Source organism: Diadema antillarum, unplaced genomic scaffold (genome assembly GCF_040938485.1).
Source record: "Diadema antillarum isolate AM-2024a unplaced genomic scaffold, OU_Dant_1.0 seq00000197_RagTag, whole genome shotgun sequence".
NCBI classification, from domain to species: Eukaryota; Metazoa; Echinodermata; class Echinoidea; order Diadematoida; family Diadematidae; genus Diadema; species Diadema antillarum.
In genome coordinates, this window is record NW_027271259.1 from 1,077,407 (window position 1) to 1,100,227 (window position 22,821).

General features: G+C 37.4%; 1 protein-coding gene across 1 annotated transcript in view; it reads left to right on the top strand.

Moving 5' to 3' along the window:
* The window catches only part of LOC139728756 (L-fucono-1,5-lactonase-like), a 33,867-nt gene extending 18,886 nt beyond the window's left edge, over nt 1–14,981 (top strand). The window contains exons 5-7 of the mRNA XM_071639698.1: nt 10,118–10,279; nt 12,364–12,430; nt 12,794–14,981. Coding sequence (XP_071495799.1) covers nt 10,118–10,279; nt 12,364–12,430; nt 12,794–12,997 — 433 coding nt within the window. The 3' untranslated portion in view covers nt 12,998–14,981. The remainder of the gene's footprint in view (nt 1–10,117; nt 10,280–12,363; nt 12,431–12,793) is intronic.
* Nucleotides 14,982–22,821: the final 7,840 nt, after the last annotated feature.

Consider the following 22,821-nt stretch of genomic DNA (forward strand, 5'->3'; position numbering starts at 1 on the left):
CGTTACATTATGTTCACTAACACAGGGCAGGGTTCTCGCCAGGAATTTATTCACCATGGGCGTCACCAGGGGGGGTGCGTTGGGTGCGAACGCACCCCCTTCAGACAAAAAAAAAAAAAAAAAAACCAAAAAAAAAAAAAAAAACTTCAGTCTGCGAGCGACCTCAACGCCGGACACTAAATGATTATTATTTTTTCTTATATTGTTTTTTTTTTATTTTGCATCGGGGACAAAAACAAAAACAAAAACAAAAAAATCGTGCGCAAAAGCAATTCGCACCCCTGGTTCTGGCAGCACTGATTTTATACATAATTATCTACTAGTACAAGTGTATTCTATACAGTGTTGACTATATACATAGATTTTGGACATCCTTCCCATACTTGGTCACTTCGACGCCACCTCGCTGGTCATACCTCCCCCAGTCATGAACATAAACCGACACCCTTGACTACCAGTGGCGGATCCAGGGGGAGGTGCGCAACGGGCGTCCCCCCCTCCCGCCCCCTCTTAATTTCCAAAGCGAAAAAGTATAGCTACAAATGGCAGTTTTTGGACTGTAAAATGTCAAAATTTTCAATCTCGCTCGCTGGCATTTAGTCGTAATGCCATTCTCCTGATGTTGCTGCCAGTAATTGCCGGCAGTTCCACCCGGTGCGCCCCCCCCCCCCTTACTGCAAAGAATATTCTACAAACGGCAGTTTTGAGACTGTAAAATGTCACAATTTTCAAGCTCGCTCGCTCCGCTCGCTCGCATTTGAATTCTCCTAATATTGCTGCCAGTAATTGCCAGCAGTTGCGCCCGGTGCGCCCCCTCGATTTCGAAAGCAAAAAAAATATATATCATCAAACGGCAGTTTTGGGAGTGTAAAATGTCAAAATTTTCAAGCTCGCTCGCATTTAATCTTTATGCAATTCCCCTGATGTTACTGCCAGTAATGTCTGCAGTTGCGCCCGGTGCGCCCCCGCCCCCCCCCCTTAATTTCCAAAGCGAAAAAATATAGCTACAAACGGCAGTTTTTCTACTGTAAAATGTCAAAATTTTCAAGCTCGCTCTCTTCGCTCGCTCGCATTGAATCGTTATGCAATTCACCTGATGTTGCTGCCAGTAATTGCTAGCAGTTGTGCCCGGTGGCATGCGCTCCACCCCCCCCCCCCTTAATGTAAAATTTTCAAGCTCGCTCGCATTTAATCGTTATGCAATTCACCTGATGTTGCTGCCAGTAATTGCCAGCAGTTCCGCCCGGTGCGCCTCCCTCCCTTAATTTCCAAAGCGAAAAAATATGGCTATAAGAACGGCAGTTTTTGGACTGTGAAATGTAAAATTTTCAAGCTCGCTCGCATTTAATCGTTATGCAATTCACCTGATGTTGCTGCCAGTAATTGCCAGCAGTTCCGCCCCCCTCCCTTTATTTCCAAAGCGAAAAAATATGGCTAAGAACGGCAGTTTTTGGACTGTAAAATGTAAAATTTTCAAGCTCGCTCTCTTCGCTCGCTCGCATTTAATCTTTATGCCTTTCTCCTGATGTTACTGCCAGTAATTGTCTGCAGTTGCGCCCAGCGCACCCCCCCCCCTTAATTTCCAAAGTGAAAAAATGATTACAAACGGCAGTTTTTCTACTGTAAAATGTCAAAATTTTCAAGCTCGCTCTCTTCGCTCGCTCGCATCGAATCATTATATGCAATTCACCTGATGTTGCTGCCAGTAATTGCCAGCAGTTGTGCCCGGTGGCATGCGCTCCACCCCCCTTAATTTCCAAAGCGAAATAATATGGCTAAGAACAGCAGTTTTTGGACTGTAAAATGTAAAATTTTCAAGCTCGCTCGCATTTAATCGTTATGCAGTTCACATGATGTTGCTGCCAGTAATTGCCAGCAGTTCCGCCCCCCTCCCTTCATTTCCAAAGCGAAAAAATATGGCTAAGAACGGCAGTTTTTGGACTGTAAAATGTAAAATTTTCAAGCTCGCTCTCTTCGCTCGCTCGCATTTAATCTTTATGCCTTTCTCCTGATGTTACTGCCAGTAATTGTCTGCAGTTGCGCCCGGCGCACCCCCCCCCCCTTAATTTCCAAAGTGAAAAAATGATTACAAACGGCAGTTTTTCTACTGTAAAATGTCAAAATTTTCAAGCTCGCTCTCTTCGCTCGCTCGCATTGAATCATTCTATGCAATTCACCTGATGTTGCTGCCAGTAATTGCCAGCAGTTGTGCCCGGTGGCATGCGCTCCACCCCCTTAATTTCCAAAGCGAAATAATATGGCTAAGAACGGCAGTTTTTTTGGACTGTAAAATGTAAAATTTTCAAGCTCGCTCGCATTTAATCGTTATGCAATTCACCTGATGTTGCTGCCAGTAATTGCCAGCAGTTCCGCCCGGTGCGACCCCCTCCCTTAATTTCCAAAGCGAAAAAATATGGCTATAAGAACGGCAGTTATTGGACTGTGAAATGTAAAATTTTTAAGCTCACTCTTCTTCGCTCGAGCGCATTTAATCTTTATGCAATTCCCCTGATGTTACTGCCAGTAATTGTCTGCAGTTGCGCCCGGTGCCCCCCCCCCCCCTAATTTCCAAAGCAAAAAAATATAGCTACAAACGGCAGTTTTTCTACTGTGAAATGTCAACATTTTCAAGCTCGCTCTCTTCGCTCGCTCGCATTGAATCGTCATGCAATTCACCTGATGTTGCTGCCAGTAATTGCCAGCAGTTCCGCCGGTGGCATGCGCTCCACCCCCCCCCCCTTAATTTCCAAAGCGAAAAAATATGGCTAAGAACGACAGTTTTTGGACTGTAAAATGTAAAATTTCCAAGCTCGCTCGCATTTAATCGTTATGCAATTCACCTGATGTTGCTGCCAGTAATTGCCAGCAGTTCCGCCCGGTGCGCCCCCCCCCCCCTCCCTTAATTTCCAAAGCGAAAAAATATGGCTAGGAACGGCAGTTTTTGGACTGTAAAATGTAAAATTTTCAAGCTCGCTCTCTTCGCTCGCTCGCATTTAATCGTTATGCAATTCACCTGATGCTGCTGCCAGTAATTGCCAGTAGTTCCGCCCGGTGCGCCCCCCCCCCCTTGATTTCCAAAGCGAAAAAATATGGCTAAGAACGGCAGCTTTTGGACTGTAAAATGTAAAATTTTCAAGCTCGCTCGCATTCATTCGTCATGCAGTTCACCTGATGTTACTGCCAGTAATTGCCAGCAGTTCCGCCCGGTGCGCCCCCTCCCTTTATTTCAAAAGCGAAATAATATAGCAACAAACTGCAGTTTTTTTTTTTTTTTTTTTGGTTTTTTTTTTTTTTACTGTGAAAATGTCAAAATATTCAAGCTCGCACGCTCCGCTCGCTCGCATTTAATTGTTATGCCTTTCTCCTAGCTACGCCGGTGCCCTTTCCCCGCTTGGTTTCCCTCAACAACAGTAGAAGTCTAGGGATTGAGAGCTTCCTATATTCCAAATGTCGGTCAAAAAAAAAAAATCTCGTTACATTAGGGTCAAAACGCACCCCCCTTGAAAAAAAGCTGGTGACGCCCCTGTTCACGCTTGTCGGCATTTATGCGCGCTGTTCTGGGGGTGGGTACGGGAGGGGGGTTCCCCCTCCCGCGCGAAGCGCGAAAGCCTTCGCTAATGCTGAATACAACACAGATAAATCGCCGCTAAAATGCCACTAAATGCGACATTTTCACGGAGATGTAATGAACGTTGTGAGGGGCATATTCTCACAGAAACAATGCAGAAACTCCATACATTTTGTTGGCGGCAGTTCCTCAATAATAAATGAAAGAGAAGTAGGTGCCGATGGTGAAGGTTCCGATTTCTTTTAGGCCTTTCCTGTCTCACTGTTGCAATAATTAGCCGTCTCTGCATCGCAACAACGCGCGCCGTGTTGCTTTCTCGCCGTCTGCTCGACCACGTGGTAAGCTTACTGCATGCAGATGCGCGAGAAGCGATCGAGAACTTTCGGGACATCGTTCCTTTCTGGGTATACTACGGTAGTTTGGCCGTGACATCAAAGAGATATCATACAAAAATGTAATGATGGTCATTATTCCGAAGGTTTGTTTAATCATAAAATGAAACGATTCATTACTGAGTACTTCAAAGGTTTGTAATCGAAAACAACAACAACACCAAAGGTCGGTACTACAGATGATTGTTCAAAATAAAACTGATTTCGTTCGAAGATTAACAAGCATTTTTTCTTTATTATTTTCCGATCAACGAACCTTCAGAAAGGAATCTATCATCGTTACTGTTTCGGAATAACAAACCTTCAGAATAAGAAAACACCGTTTTGGGGCCGTTGTATTCCGAAATTATACTGGCAGAACATTCGAAATAACAAAATTGATTTCGTTTGGATATTATCAAAATGAAAATTTTCTCCTTTATCATTTTTCTATTAACGATCATTCAAAATTAAGAATGTAGAGTATTATTTTGCCATTATTCTTTCGGAGTAACGAACCCTCAGGGTAAGAAAACTGTAACCGTTTTCATTTCTTCTTTATCGTTTTCCGATTAACGATCGTTCAGAATAAAGAATCTTAAGTATTTTATCGTTATTCTTTCGCAGTAACGAACCTTCAGAGTAAAAGAAAACTGTAACCGTTTTGGGGCCGTCGTTTTGTTCTGGAATTTCACTGACATAAACGTTCGAAATAACAAAACTGATTTCGTTGTGAAATAAACGGACATTTTTTTTTTAATCATTTTTGGATTAACGACCCTTCAGAATAAGGAATCTAGCATTATTTTATCATTAATCTGTCGGAGTAACGAACCCTCAGAGTAAGAAAACTGCAACTGTTTTTGGGCAGTAATTGTTTTATTCCAAATTTCACTGGCAAAACGTTTGAAATGACGCACTGATTTCGTTTTGAAATTTACGGACATATTTCTTTATTTGATTTTCGGTTAACGAACCTTCAGAATAAAGAATCTACAATTTATTATTTTATCATTACTATTTCTGTCGGAATAACAGATCCTTAGAGAACGAAAACACGCTGTTTTGTGACGTCGTTTTATTCCGAAATTTCACTGACAGAAACGTTCGAAATAACAAAACTGATTTCGTTGTGAAATGAACGGACATTTTTTCTTAATCATTTTTGGATTAACGAACCTTCAGAATAAAGAATCTAGCATCATTTTATCATTAATCTGTCGGAGTAACGAACCCTCAGAGTAAGAAAACTGCAACTGTTTTTGGGCAGTCTATTCCAAAATTTCACTGGCAAAACGTTCGAAATGACGCACTGATTTCGTTTTGAAATTTACGGACATATTTCTTTATTTGATTTTCGGTTAACGAACCTTCAGAATAAAGAATCTACAATTTATTATTTTATCATTACTATTTCTGTCGGAATAACAGATCCTTAGAGAACGAAAACACGCTGTTTTGTGACGTCGTTTTATTCCGAAATTTCACTGACAGAAACGTTCGAAATAACAAAACTGATTTCGTTGTGAAATGAACGGACATTTTTTCTTAATCATTTTTGGATTAACGAACCTTCAGAATAAAGAATCTAGCATCATTTTATCATTAATCTGTCGGAGTAACGAACCCTCAGAGTAAGAAAACTGCAACTGTTTTTGGGCAGTCTATTCCAAAATTTCACTGGCAAAACGTTCGAAATGACGCACTGATTTCGTTTTGAAATTTACGGACATATTTCTTTATTTGATTTTCGGTTAACGAACCTTCAGAATAAAGAATCTACAATTTATTATTTTATCATTACTATTTCTGTCGGAATAACAGACCCTTAGAGAACGAAAACACGCTGTTTTGTGCCGTCGTTTTATTCCGAAATTTCACTGGCAGAACGTTCGAAATAACAAAACTGATTTCGTTGTGAAATGAACGTACATTTTTTCTTAATCATTTTTGGATTAACGAACCTTCAGAATAAAGAATCTAGCATCATTTTATCATTAATCTGTCGGAGTAACGAAAAAAAAAATGAACCTTGGTGGTGATAACTGATGCTGGTGTATTAGAGAAAAACAAAGACAGGTCGCTCAAAAGATGCTTCCTTCTTTCAGTTTATTTTCTCCCCAGTCATTCCTATCGTTCTCTCATGAACCCCTGCCATGCACGGACGATAAACAAAACAAAATGTTACCGATGCTGCAATGAAAAAAAAAAAAGAAACACATCCTCGACGCAAATTATCTACACTTTTCAAGTTTAACAAATTGATGTTCGTAATGAAGAATGAAAAAAAAAAAACACGACCACAAGCAGTGGGGAAACTTGATATCATGGCTTGTGGAAATTTCCACGAAATTTCCACGAAAGCCAGGTGTCAGATAGAGAAATGCCGCGCGTACTGCCACCTTGCTTCAGTGGTCGTAAACAGCGTGTACATAGCATGTAAACCAACTGGGAACATTGATGAATGATCATCCATTTATTTTCTGCCCATGAAGGCCCCCTAACCCACCTTTTAACAAACCAAGCCAGAAGCACGTGGAGCATTACGTACGTTGAACTTGAAAGACCATCATGACAGAATTACTATAAATTTCGGCCCGGAAAAGGAAAATAGAATATTCACGAATGACGTTTACAAATCCATGGAAAATGAAAAGAATAAAATGGAACGCATGGCTTTCTAGATTTAAAAAAAAAAAAAAAAAAACCACTGAAACTACCAAAACCAAAATAACATTTTGCATTTGCTTACTCCATCATACGTTCTTTTTTTTTTAACGAAAGATGGAGTTAATTTTCTCTCTGCGGCAATGCTTTGAACGCATCTAATTTTACATCATTGCCGATGGCCAGCTTCCTGAAGAATTGATACGAATCCTTTCAAATATACGAAACAAAGTCTAAAAATCCTGGATCCTGGCGGTGAATTGCGGTGGTATTATAAATCCTGCTCACTATCAAAATTTAATCATCTGTTCCTTGCGCCATTTTACCAACCAACTGTTCCTGAAAATTTTATCCTAATCTGTTCCCAAATTTTGACTTATTTTGCGAATAGAGAGACAGACAGGCAGACAAACTAACAAACAAACCAAAGCAGCCAAAAAGAAATACAACCTTTGGCGGAGGGGGGCATGCATTTCATATCGTTTGTTTTTGCGTAACCCGACAACAAGCGTGACAACAAGCGAGCACGTGTCAGCCTTCCTCAGCCTCCTTCGGCCTCCGACCCTCTCTTTCCGTCCTCTCTCTCCCTCTCACAATACACTGTACCGTTGTACATGCAGGCGGCTGTCTGGCCGGCTGGGTGCAACTAGGGAGGTGAACCTCCTTTGTGCATGTGTGTGTGGATCCCAAATCAGAGCGCATGTAAGTGAGCAAGTGTGTGATGTGGTGTGTATCAGCTAGCACGTCGCTCTGTTGAGCCGCGTTGTTGTGATCGCACCGGTGATTGCGTGGATAACTTTTTGCGCTTGTATTTGAAACTGCTGCTCCTTTCAACATCTAGCTTCTTTTCTAGCCAGATAATAAAGACTGAAAAAGGCGAGAAATTAGTCCGAACTTAGCTCGTCAAGCAAGTCACCCTTGTCGGCAAGTTCACGCGTGGTGTTACCCTTGTCGGCAAGTTTTACCCTTGTCGGCAATTGTTTCTTCAAACCGCACGCTTGTCGGCACCGACAAGGGTGATATACGCTGGCGAGATCCCTGCAGGGTGACACAAATTGATGACATACAACTGTTCTGATGGCACTGAATCTTGTGTTGAATATTTTGAGAGGTGCTTATTTTTGTAGATAGTAAAATGAATAAATGTTAAACAAATATTTTACTATTAAACCCAATTGATAGAGAAGAATGTGTTTAAGACTAATAAGAGCTTCACTCCTCATAGAGACCTTGAATATGTTTGAATATATACCCAGATGATTCAGGTGTATAAATACATTGTAATTTTCAGAGTGTAAAGATGAAATATGTTGAAAGTCTTTTTAAGGTAAAACATAAAAGTATCAAACCCTATCTACAAGTTTACAAAAAAGCTTACCATCTTTCAAAAATTAAAATCCTATCTTTGTGAAGAGTGAAAACTAGTACATTTCTTTGCAACTGATTGACAAATAGACCAGTTCGTATTCCACTTTGCGCATGGTAATACTAATAGTATATTTTGAAAGAAAATCATTCAAAAATTTGGGTTCAGCTAACTCTTTCAGTTTTTGATCATTTGGCTTCAAATTTGGCACATGTGACCACTGTATTACCTAGATGTGCCAAGTTTATCTTTTGTCCTTGAAAAATGTGTTGCCATGGTAACCGCATATTTTGAATGAAAATTATGCGATAATATGAATTCATTTAACTCACTCAGCTTTTGAGCATTTGACTTGAAATTTGGCACATGTAAGGGCTGTGATATAGTTTGTAAACTTCATTTTTTAGTTAATGTCAAACATGTTGCCATGGTAACAACATTTTTAAATGAAAATCATAGAAATTGCCGATTTACTTGCACTTGACGTGAGATATGGCACATGTGACTATCAGTGAGCAAAATATACATTTATTCATTGTTGAACAATGCCTTGCCATGGTTTCTATTTTTTTTTTTCAGTAAAAGGCATACAAAGTAATTGCTGGTTGAGCTAACTCCCTCAGTGTTAGGTGGGAGTATTAATCACATTGAGTGATAGTTCTAGTTGTGGATGCTTCAAATCTAATTGAATGATACTGAAGTGTTGAACTAAAGTTTAAACTGAGATGGTTTATGTTTGGAGATTCCATTCATACGTTGAAAGTAAAGGCACTGCATCTCCTTCAGTTTGATGTGTTTACATTCACTGGAATTGCTCTGGTATTACATATTTGATTTTTAATTAACTTTTTTTTTTTAAATTACCATTTACCATTTATTGTAGCTGAGTCAAGAACTAGACACAGAAATTACTGCCAATTTCTGGATGAAAGAGTGACAAAATTTTAGTCCGTTCATATTGTTGAAATAATACAGTATGTCCCCCAAAAAATTACAACGAGGTCCTCTGCAATAATATCTTTAAAAATAGTGAATCAATCTAAATACAAATTCAGGGTATGAAACTATAACTCATTGCCTACATCTTACAGAAAACCCCACTCGATTTGTTTCAGTGGTCAAAGAGAAATACAGAATTTTGTAGATGATGTCAGGAATCTCTTCTGTCCACGTTCTGTCTATTATTCACACACAAGATCATCGAAATGCTAGACTCGAAAAATCGATTTCATGACATGCTTTACAACAATCCACATTTCTCTGTGACCGCTTAACCAAATCGAATGGGGATTTCTGCAAAATAGAGCTATAAATGTTTTACATTTGTAGTTTAAGATCCTGAAGAAGCATTTAAAAAATGTAATCATATTGGGCGTTATCAATGCGAAAATCTGATTGTAATTTTTTGGGGGGACATACTGCAGTTAGTCGCCCTAAAAATTACAATCAGATTTTCAAATTGATAACACCCAATATGATCAACCTGTCTATTAAGTGCTACTTCAGGGTGTTGAAATACATGTATAACATCTTAGCTCTATTTTGCAGAAAACCCCATTCAATGTGGTTAAGCGGTCGCAGAGAAATATGGATTGTTGTAAAGCATGTCATGAGTCTGATTCTTCCAATTTAAGCAATTCAATGCTCTTGTGTGTGAATAATAGACAGAACTTGGACAGAAGAGATTCCTGACATCATCTACAAAATTCCTCATTTCTCTTTGACCACTGAAGCAAATCGAATGGGGTTTTCTGTAAGATATGGGCAATATGTAATAGTTTCATACCCTGAATTTGTATTTAGATTGATTCACCATTTTTAAAGATATCATTGTGGAGGGCCCCGTTGTAATTTTTTTGGGACATACTGTATTTTAGATGTCAACTGAAAAATATGAAAGTACGTTATTCATTCTTGACAGCTGGAGACATTTCTCTCTTTTGTCTTGGAAGCACAATGCTGTGAAATCACCCTTTTGTGTGTCATGTCTGAAAAGCTGGTTGTAAGCCCAGCTGGTTTATAATATGTCAATTATTTAATCCTTTATTATAAAGTATCCTATGAAAGCTTCGGTGATGTTTATGGAGAAGAAATACACTTTAAATGTAATACTGGATTAAATGGGTTTTTTTTTCTGCTCCTCAGACCCCACACTCTGCACTATGCCAATGAAATTGCCACAGAGTTTCCCAAGCTGCGCCTGATCATCAACCATCTTGCAAAACCGAAAATCAGGGACAGAGAGTTTGACAGCTGGGCCGAAGAAATGAGCAGGGCTGCCGAAAATCCAAATGTATTTGTAAAACTGTGAGTCTTTATTTCTTCTGGATTGTCTGTCCTTCTTTGCCTCTTTATATCCCCGCCAAACGAAGGTTGAAGGAGTTCTATCTAGGAATCGGAGTGTAACCGTGTAGGTGGGGCAGGTGAGCATTTGTGGGGTTGAATGATCAGTTGGTCTGTTCCAAATGTTGGGTATCAAACTACTTTTTAAACTTTAGAGAGATAGACTTGACAATGGGCATTAATATGTAGATGTCAGGACACTTTTTGAAATTTATCATAATCTGACAGTGTGTTGCTATGGTAATGACTTTCTGAAATAAAACAGCATAGAAGTGTTTATAGGTTTACTCTCTCAATTTCTAACCATGTTACTTGAAAGTTGGTGCATGTGACCACTATAGTATGAGTATGTTTATGTGCAAGTTACATTTTTTGTTAATTGTATTGCTATGGAAATAGCTTTTTGAAAAAGAAAATTGAATATTTTGGATTAAGCTAACTCTCCATCATTTTTTTAGTATAATGTATTTTACAAAAAAGTTGTCCGCATGACCTAGATAATTTAAAATTGTGCATGATGCATCTTTCATCATTATGAAACTGTGTGCTGATGTGGTAAGAGTAAGTTATTGACAGATACATAAACAATAACATACAAAATATAGCTGTATTATGGATTGAACTTTAGTTTCTTAGCATTTAACTTGATATTTTGCACATGTGACCAAAATACATTTTAAATGTGATCTTTCAGACATGAACATATATGTGACCATGCATCACAAAACCAACAAAAAGTCGCACCCCTTATATGTGAGGAATCAAAAAGGGTGAAATGGGTCAACTGAGTCAATCTTGAGAATCTCACATTTCTGCAAGAACTATCCTTCTACCTTATTCTTTAGTGTGAAATCATAACCTGAATGGGAAAGTGTTTTTTTCAGCAGATTTTCTACAACCCTTTTAGGGGGGAGAGTAGAATGAATAGGTATGTGTTAGAGGCCCCTTTTCATTTCTTGAAATCCTTTGCACACTCTTCACTTTTCAGGTCTAATAATTTATGAAAGGACATGCTACTGCTTTGAAATGTTAAGTTTTTACATCACGTTTTGATTATAGCTCAAAACTTTTGATCCATGTGTCTGTTTGTGACCAAACTTGGATGGTAGATGTCCCTTGGGGAGTTAAAGGTCACCACAAGGTCAAAGGTCACAGACAGGGGTCAAATGGACTTTTAGGGCCCAATGTTTCACAATATGTGATAAAGTTTATTTGATAAAAATTGATTTTGAAATGGCTGAGATATCCCCAAACAAGGTGAAACAAAAAGATCCTAATAAAAGGCGTGGCCTGTTGCCTTTTATTATTATCACTTTTTTTATATCTCAGCCATTTGAAAACCAATTTTCATAAAATAAATGTTAAACCATTCTTACAATTACTTGCTCTTTCATATTTCATAAGAGGTTTCTCATTATCTCACATAGGAATGTTATAAACTTGAATCCCCACCTCAACCAGTACTGTACATTTCCTTTAAGTTTTTACGGCATGTTTCGATTATGGCTCATAACTTTTGATCCCTATGCCTGTTTGTGACTAAACTTGGATGGTAGATGTTCCTTGGGGATTTGAAGGTCACCACAAGGTCAAAGGTCACAGACAGGGGTCTAACAAACTTTTAGGGCCCAATAGTTAAGTTTTTATGGCGCGTTTCGATTATAGCTCATAACTTTTGATCCTTATGTCCGTTTGTGACCAAACTTGGATGGTAGATGTCCCTTGAGGAGATGAAGTTCATCACAAGGTTAAAGGTCACAGACAGGTGTCAACAAACTTTTAGCCCCCAATGTTAAGTTTTTACAGCATGTTTCGATTATGGCTCATAACTTTTGATCCATATGTCCGTTTGTGATCAAACTTGGCTGGTAAATGTCCCTTGGGGAGTTGAAGGTCAAAGGTCATAGGTGGGGTCAATGAACTTTCGGGATTTAGAAAAACATTAATTTCTGCTACGCGAATGGGCGGGACACATTTTGGCACTTGCCTTGTCTTCTGGTATAATCCAACATTAATGTTTTTTTTTTCCTCCTGCTAATGTTCTCCAGGTCTGGAATGGTTACTGAAGCAGATCCCGAGAACTGGAAACCAAGCGATCTGAAACCATATGTGCATGTAAGATAATTCTACCTTGTAGTCTTCTCCAAATTTGGCATGGTTTTCTTCCACGGTTTTACTCTAAAATTAAGAAAGAAAATACTGAACAATCATATATGCACTAGAAGATGACATTGATAATGTTGCTTTTGAATGATAAAAAGGATGACATGCTTTGTTATATGTATTGAAATGATATTCTTACACTTCTCTAGTGGAATGTAGAATGTTTACTTGATTGATGTCAACATTTTTTATCTGTTCATTCATCCACAAGGGTATCCTTTCTTTCATGTACCAGAAGACCACACTTTTACTAATTGATTGACAAGTTTCATAAAACTTTATAGTGTATGTCTTTAATTGTCTCTTTCCTTGCAGCATTGTGTCAAAGTTTTTGGAGCCCAGAGGTGTGTATTTGGTAGTGACTACCCCGTTTTCAAAATGGTAGGGGCCACCTACCAGCAAGTGTATGATGCTCTCATGGAGTGCCTGCTAGACTGTACCACTCAAGAGGAACAGGAGGGTATTTTTGGGGAGAATGCCATTGCATTCTACCAAATCAAAACAGCTCTTCAGAAGTAGACCACGTCAGTATATTAGCTGGGTATGCTTGTTTCATCAGGGAAATGTTGATCTTTGTAAATCCTCTTTGTGCCTGAAATTATGGACAATGATTAGTGTTTCAAGTAAGTTTTGCACTAGTCTGTTGAAACAAAATATAAAAAGCAATAAAAAAGAAGTTTTATGATGCAAATTAAGCATTATGCTTTGGGACCTTCATAGGAGTGACTGCAGACAAGTTTGTTAGCACTTGCTCCCCTCCCATCATGGAATTGTCTTCAGCACAATAAAGTTCAGCCGTGGTGCTCTTGTTTTGTAAAATGTTTTGTAAAATCATCCCTTTTATACGGAGACGTACAGAATCTCAAAGAAACATTGAGGAAACATTCTGAAAACATTATGTGTTTGCTGGGTACTCTTTCCCAGGATTTGGTAATACAGAGATAAATGAAAGCTCAATATTGCGTGTCATGTAATTTACGTCCTGTTACCTTTGACACAGAGGTAATAATTGGGTTACATGATTTTACTATGCCATCGCGACAATCATAGTCCAGTGCTTGCCTTTTCACATGTCTTAGTTTTAGTGTAAATGTGTGCTAGAGACAAAGGTTGCACGAATTTTATGGTGAGTAGGAGGTGAGGCGAGTGTGTAATAATGTAATTGACATTTCAAATTGATTGGCAGGTCAACTCTAGCCTAAATTCATCTCGTACAGTTTACGTGCTTCCTGTTGTAAGCTGTCATTTCTTGCCCTATTTTTGCCTCACTCTATCACAACCTTTAATACCTCTGCACTCCCTTCATTTCCTGTACAAGTTTCTCCTCGTATGACCCTTGTATACCTTCCTCTTCTCTTACTTGATTTCTCTCTTACATGTACTACATACATGTAGTACTCGGTTCTCTTCAGAACTGTTAATCATATCCACATGATAGACTACAGACTTGAAACGCAGTGCAAGATACATTGTATTTTTTACTGAAGTTGTTGATAAAGGGAATTTTGATGTACCAATGCATAAAATCTAGGAGAGCTACCTCGTCAGAGGCAGTAAGCGGCTGAAAATAACCTGATGTCAAGAGGTAATATTTCTTTACCCTGACTTTTATGATAGTGCCAAAATTAATGAAATACTGTAGAAGATTTTAATGTTGACATGAAATGTTTTTATCAATGTGCAGTATTTGTTTTTGATGTACTGTACATTGTAAATGAACGCATACTTATGTAATGAAGAGTCTTATAATGTTCCTACCATAGAAGGGATATGTAGAAATAAGAGTAGGGGCTGTAATAGAACATGCTATCACTTCGAGAGTACTCATGTTTACGCATAGTCACCATAGAATGTGAATGTCACAACATACTAATAAATTGAGACAATAGAAAATGATTTTTTTCTGCATATCCAATACTTGTACATACATGTACAGTATTGCCACAAGACATGCTACAAAACTCTTAGTTCAAAGGCAGACTGGAAAATTACTGTACAGTGGACTCCCATTACAATGAAGCTTCCAGGACCAGCAGTTTTCTTGCGTTATTTCAAAATTTCGTTATAACCGAACATATAAACAACAAAAACCATAGAGTGGATAATGTTATGGTCTAATATTTTATTTCCTAATAACCGTGTTTGTTTTAACGGGAGTGCTCTCACACCACTGTGCTTAGATAGTTGTTTCAACAGTTTCAAATGACTGACAAAATTTTTACATGTATGTCGAATGAGTAAAATAGTGTTTACTGCCAACAGATATGCAAAGTGCTGTATCTAATGAGGAACTATGCACTAAACATTGGGAGCAAGGAGTTAATGTTGTTTGTGTATTTCCATCAGATTCAACAAATTGGACCATCATGAGGAGAAGTACAGTTTGCTATTGGTCCTTTTGACAAAACTCCGCATCATGTTCTCATTGGGCATGAATACTTCATATATGAGAGAAAATTTAAGAAAACAGCAGCAAAAATGTCTCTGATTGGTTTAATACTGTGACACAATCAGACTAGCAAACTTTTCCACTTGCAAATGTATGTTCATATACATTGTATATAATGTATTTTATACATGTATTACATTTATTTTTCAATGATTATCATATTTTAGAGAATCTACTGTATATGATATTGGAAATAAAAATTGAATTGAATTGAATTGATGTCAGAAATGAAGTACACTTGTACTAATTATTGCAGTGGTGGATGTTTAATACAGCTAATATATTGTAGGCATGCAGATACCCTGTGTATTATCAAACGAACCCCTTTGGTTTAGCCTATTAGGTGATGTACAGTATAAGGCTTAAAATGGCATGCCTGGTATTATTTTCTGGGACCTTTGTTCATGAAAACGTGCATAAAATGAGTTGTGGAAAGAGTTTAAAACGAAATGGAAAGTTAATTGGGTTATGGCGTATGGAGAGAGAGGGCCAGAGCCCTGTCATTACAAGACATTTTTTTTTTCTCTCTATAACAATTACCCTATTGCTGTAAAAAGATGTACCAGTATAAAGTTTCATCGCGAAACGAGTTAACTCCCCTTTGTTGAGATATTTGTGGCTAGAGCTGCTAAAAACAAAAGAAATTTAAATCATAAGAAAATATGGGATATTTTTATGCCTCTGCCAACGAAGTGGCCGGAGGCATTATGTTCTCGGGTCGTCCGTCCGTCCGTACGTCCGTCCCGTTTTGTTTTTGTCGATATCTCAAGAACCGTGTGGTGGTTTTACATCAAACTTGGTATGAGGGTATAACCTGGGGGGATAATACTTTATTTAGATTTTAGGGTCACGGGGTCAAAGGGTCAAAGGTCACAGGTTATTTTGTGAAAAAAGGTTGAAATTTCATGTTTTTCTCCATATCTTGCAAATGGTTCAAGGTATCTTCATGAAACTTAGTATATATGCATGTACCGATGGGCAGTGATTATCTAGGGAAGTTGGGGGTCATGGGTCAAAGGTCAGGGGTCAGATGTAAAGGTCAAGGTCAACTCTTCAAAATATCACTACTTTCCTTATATTTATGCAGTGCCTGAAGGATTTTTTTTTTAACTTGATGTATGCATGTATAACCCAATATATATTCTGTGGGAAGTTTCTTGCCAAAAGCTCAAAGGTCAAAAGGTCAAAGGTCAAGTGAAAGTGCTAAATTGCACTTCCTCCATATCTCAAAAGTAACTCAAGGTATTATCATGAAACTTACATATTTATGCATGTTCTACCTAACAGTGATTCTCTTTGGGACTGTGAGGTCAAAGGTCAAAGGCCAGGTTTAGATAATACTATTTTACCATTTGATACTGAAATTATACTTTTTCTCAATACCTTGAAAATTACTCAATGCATAAACTTATAAAAGGGTCAAAAGTCAAGTAAAAATCATCAGTTCCCCCCAAATACCCGCACTCTGACGTTTTAATCATTCATCCAATTGAACCTAGTTCTAGGAAAGTGAACATTCAGCACATTTGTGGCAAACCTGTCATTTTAATATTTTGCCAATTGTGTAAAACTGTCATCTCACATTGTCAAGACATTGTACTATAGACCTATTAGGAGAACCATGCATTATTGCGGAGGCATACACCAGTCGCCGTAGCGACATTTCTAGTTAATCATAACTTCAAGAATATTACAATTATTCTAGTTATATGATACAGGTCATGTATCATCGAAAAAGGTCTGTTCTATCCAATGAGCAAAGGCTTGAAACAGGCGCTAAGCCCCATTTTGCAATCTTTCTCTGTGTATAATGTGTGTGTGTGTGTGCGCGTGCGCGCGCGTGCACATTCTGTCAATCATCATATTATACAACCTCGATTAGAGCAGACATTTTTCTTTTAGCCTGAAAACGACATATTTCTGGAATTTTTTGCTCATAAAAGCGAGGTGGGACCTACACGTGGACTAGATGTGATGCAATGGCAGGGATTTGAAGAAGTGGAGCGAAGTATAGACAGTGTCTGGTTTAATTTATACGGGCATATTTGATACAACCTTCTTTGTTTGATGCGATAATTACTTTCTGAAAGACTTAAAATACCACATACATTTCCTGGGATTTGGCAATTGCCCATGATATTAAAGCGCTGTGCCTGTATTTTAAAACACCAACGGAGTCGGTCCGGTAATATACGATGGAGAATTAATCGGGGCAGGTCAACATTTCATTTCATACACGTCTTCATTATCAACAAAAAATAGAAGCGTACGAAATATATATAATGCTAAAAAGAAAATAAAATACAGAGATTCTAAATGATATATCAAAATGGATTATAACCACACATTAAGTTGTAGCGCTAAGAAGAATGAGATTTACTAATTGATGTTGAAAATAAAGGGGAAGCTAAAAGCCAATGTTTGCAACTCTACATCTCGACGCCATTTGCAACACTTGGAATTTACATACAAGACTTATTGACATCCCTTACATAATCAATTGTACCTTCCCGACATATCATTTATACTACACATAAAGCATTGTGAGTAAAGATTCCAGCAAACGTTTCGTTTGGGTTTAATACGGGCTATAGAAATTAAGTGTCCTGAAAGTGAAGGAGGTCAAAGAAATTATTGGTATTATGACTGTTACATCACGTGACATTTTCTCTACCCCCTCCCTTGCCGAAATTCTGTCATTAATTCAAACATACTTAAAAAAGACACATTATATTGCTCTCCTGAGTACAAGTTGTAATGCTAGCAGAAGAAAAAGATGTTGAATGAAAGGAGAATGGAATCCTCTACACACACCGATTAAGTGAATGCGACATCGTAAGTAGAACACAGTATAGGAAAATCGGACCAAAAAGAAGTGGTAGGTGAATTTCACAAAATTTACTTTCTATCAAAATACACATTCCCCGCATTAAATGACAAAGGGAAGGGTGATGATTAATCCTCGTGCTTCCTGAAAGAGGTACTTACGTGCTTTTTCACTATGCTAAAAGTGAAAATGTGTTGAATTTTCTTTATATTTTCTTTATTTCGTTGTCCATATTATAACGTCACAAAGCGTTTTACTCTTTTAAATTCAAAGAAGCCTGTACCAAACTTTAACAATTCATAATTTTTGAACGAATTATCATATTTTCCTCAAACGTCGCTGATGTGTTCAACTAATATTGCTGCATTTCCTCAGTTGACATACATGAACGTATTATGTAATTACGCATAAAGTTTTTGGTTTCATTTTCATTTAAAGCTACACCACATAATTGTGGAATTAAGTCCCGGAAAAACAAGAACAACAATAACAAACTGGGTATTATGATGTATCATACCAGTATAAGATTCACTTCACCTTTTCCTCTTTCCCATCTCCGAAGTCTTGTCTCCACAAAATCAAACCTTCCTTTCGTGAGGAACTACGTTCGGATTCCCGAAGATACATTGTACATGTATGTCATTTTAAAGCTATTGAAGACTTAGGCTCCTAAAGCTTACATCCGTAAATCAAAATAATTTTTTTGCGACTTGTGATTTATTATGGCATTGATAACCATATACGCAAAGTGATTCTGTGAAGTATTTAATGCGAAAATCAGGTCTAAGTAAAAAGATCAGATATCTATATGAGAAATTTTGTCTTCACTTCTCTCCATTGCCGAATGTTCTCTAGGAACAAACATAAACATATAGTGGAGCGGCATAGCCGAACAATTGTGCATTTTGTGATAAAAGCACCAAATCTCGTACAAAGGTTGACAATCACGTTCAGATTAAATTTAGATATTGGGCCATCGTAAATACCGCCCTCAACGTCCATGGCAGCCATTTTTCAAAATGGCTGCCATAAATGCCATGTTTTCATAAAATTTGCTTATTTTAGGAAAGAAAAGTCAATAAGGTTTTGGCTACAAACAGGAAATTACATTCAAAATAAATCTAGATATCGAGCCATTGGAAATAGCGCCCTCAATGGCCATGGCGGCCATTTTTCAAAATGGCCGCCATAAATGCCATTTTTTTCAAAATATTTGCTAACTTCAGAAGGGAAAGCCAGTAAGATTTTACAAGCAAGTGGGAAATTACATTCAAAATGAATTATAGATATTTGGCCATTGTTAATTGCGCCCTCAACGCCCATGACAACCATTTTTCAAAATGGCTGTCTAATGTGCCACTTCTTCGATGATTTTGCAAATTTCAGGAGGGAAAGTTAATAAGATTTTGCCCTTAAATGTTAATTTCATTCAAAATAAATCTAGATATTGGGCCATCGGAAATTGCGCCCTCAACGGCCAATGCCATTTTTTTAAAAATGCAAGTTTCAGAAGGGAAAGCCAATTTTTCTTTTTTGCAAACAAGCGGGAAATTACATCCAAAATAAATCCAGATATTGGGCAATTGAAAATTGCGCTCTCAATGGCAATGGCAGCCATTTTTTTTAATGGGCCCCATAAGTGCCACTTTTTCATTAAAAAAAAAATGTTAATTTCAAAAGGAAAAGTCCATGAAATTTTAGTTACAAATGGGAAATGACATTTAAGATAAATCTCGATATTGGGCCATCGGAAATTGCGCCCTCAACGGTCATGACAGCCATTTCTAAAATGGCCGCCATAAATGCTATATTTTCAAAAAGATGTACTAAAATCAGAAGGGAAAGCCAACGAGATTTTGCAAACAGGTGGGAAATTACATTCAAATGTAAACTTATTGGGCCATTGCAAATGGCCCCCTCAATGGCCATTCCAGCCATTTTTTCAAAATGGCCACCATGAATGTCTTTTTTTCTTAAAGAGTTGCAGACGTCAATCAGAATTTCCACAATGATGGAAAATTACATTCAAACTGAATTTGATAATAGGCCATCCAAAAGTGCACCCTCAACAACCATAGCAGCCAAGTTTCTTTTCAAGTTATTTCTCAAAAATAGATTTAAGTATAAGGTCTTCTTAGAAGGCGCCCTCAAGGGCCATGCTGACCGCCATGGATGTCTGCTTCTTTTTTCTTTTCTTTTTTGGAAAGATTTGCTAATTTCAGAGAGAAAATCAATGAAATTTGTACAAATGTTGAAAATCATATTCAAAAGAAAATAATATATGAGGTCATTACAAATGGCACCATCAACGACCATGGCAACCATTTTCCAAATGGCCACTATAGATGCTATTTATTTCTTGAAAATATGATAACGCCAGAAGAAGACAATAAAATTTCTTGTGCAAATTGACAAAAGACATTCAAATAAATTCAAGTTTGAATTTGAATTTGAAATGAAGATATTGAGCCACCATTTAAACATCGTCCCCAACGGCTATGGCAGCTCTTTGTCAAAATGGCTTCCACACACTCCTTTTTTTTTATTTGCTTATTTCAGAAGGAGAAAGCAATAGAATACTGCTAAACAGCCATTATATCTAATGGAATCTGGTTCTCAAAGAAATTTAAATCTAAAAAAAGGGTTTCATTGATGGGTTAGTTCTAAATTCATGTTTTCAGTTTAGTTCTAATTGTAGTTTTTCGCGTGTGACGGCTAACAGTATGGATATCAAAGGTATGTGTTTTTATGGAAGCATAGCAAGTAAATTAACTTTTTTCGTAAAATGAAAGGCCATTTTTCGTATCTGTCTAAAGAATATTTAGGAAGTTACATTTTAGAATAGATACACGTTATGTAGTCCCATATATTCAATGATATGGTGTTACTGTCAAAGTTAATACATGGCGCCATTATCCCTGGATATTCATATTACTCTTTTTCGGAAATTTTTCATGTTTGCCACCTAAAATATGCATTCATCATTGGTGAGATATAATCGCTAAGCATTTGCCTTGTTTATTTAGTTATTTCTCAAATGATTTCTTTAACATCATATTTTAGATTATATAATGTCTCTGAGTGTTCTACTGTCTTCTCCTTCTGAAGTTAAGCAAATTTTCAAGACAAAAAAAAGAAGAGTGTATTGTAGCCATTTTGACAAATAGCTGAAATAGCCATTGAGAACACAGCTTATGATGGTTCAATGTCTAAACTTCTTTGTATGTAATTGTCAACATACGCAAAAAATGTTTATTGTCTTCTTCCGGCATTAGGACATCTTCATAAAAGAAAAATGGTATCCATGACAGCCATTTGGGAAAATGGCCGCAATTACCGTTATTAGCATTTTTTTTTTCTTCTTGAAAATTTGCGAAGGAACACTTTCTAGAGTTAATGCAATCTAGATATAGTGTTTAATCGTAAACATGATTTTCAATTTATGTACACATTTGTTGACTTTTCTTTCTGAAATTACCATTTTGTAAAACAAAATGATTATGACAATGGCAGCCACTTTGGAATATGGCGGCCATGGCCGTTGAGGGCAGTATTATAATAATCTAATACAAATATTTATTTCAGACATAATTTTCAAATTGTGTGCAAAATCTTATAGACTTTTCCTTTTGTGAAATCAGGAAATAAAAAAATAATGGAATCCATGGTGGCCGTTTTGAAAAATGGCTGCAATGGCCATTGGGGGCGCTATTTGCAATAATATAATACATAAGCGCGAGATATATTTCAAACGAAGTTTTTAAATTGAGTGCAAGATCTTATTGACTTTTCCTTCTGGAATTAGTAAATTCAGAGAAAAAGGTGGTATTTATGGCAGCCCATTTTAAACATGGCCGCCATTGGCGTTGAGGGCGCAATTTGCGATGGCCCAACATCTAAATTTATTTTGAACTTTATTTCCCACTCGTTTACAAAATCTTATTGATTTTCCCTTCTGAAATTCTTAATTGTTTGCGAAAAATCGCATTTATGGCAACCATTTTGAAAATATGGCTGCAATGACCGTTAGGGGCGCAATTTGCGATGGCACAGTATCTAAATCTATTTTTAATGTTATTTCCCACTTGTTTGCAAAATCTTATTGATTTTCCCTTCTGAAATTTGTAAAATTTTACAAAAACTGGCATTTATGGCGGCCATTTTGAAAACTCCCTGCCATGGCCATTGAGGGCGCAATTTCCGATGGCCCAATATCTGAATTTATTTTGAATGGTATTTCCGACACGTTTGCAAAATGTTATTGATTTTCCCTTCTAAAATTTGTAAATTTTTACGAAAAAATGGCATTTGATGGCGGCCATTTTGAAAAATGGCTGCAATGGCCGTTGAGGGCGCATTTCGCGGTGGCCCAATATCTAAATTTATTTTGAATGTTATTTCCCACTCGTTTGCAAAATCTTATTGATTTTCCCGTCTGAAATTTGTAAATTTTAAAGAAAAATGGCATTTATGGCGGCCATTTTGAAAAATGGCTGCCATGGCCGTTGAGGGCGCTGTTTACGATGGCCCAATATCTGAATTTATTTCAAATGTAATTGTCATCATGTGTGCGAAATTTGGTGCTTTTATCATAAAATGCACAATTCCTCTAATTTTTCAAGCTATGCCGCTCCACTAATAGGCTAGTATCATTGAGTGGTCGATCAGTGATGTGAGGTGAGTTGTTATGTTAATAAGCTGATGCCATACTTTGGGGCATCCGAAGATCGAGAGAAGAAAATTAAATTTCTAGATGTACTAATAGGTCCCTAATAAAATCTCAGTCTCCTGATCATTTGCTCATGATTTATAGCATCAGAAAGCTTGTCAAAATACATCTAGGGACCTACGTGGCATTGGATGAACGGTGGCCTTTTATGAACAATGCCTCAAACAACAAACGACCTCTTCCATATTATATACAGTGCGTATGAAAAAAAGCAACAAAATTTGATTTCAAATTTGTGAAGATTGTGTTAACTTTACACCAAAGTGAGTAGCAACATCTTAAAACCACATATCTTCTCTTTCCAATGATATCTTATTTATTCATACACGGTCATGGAC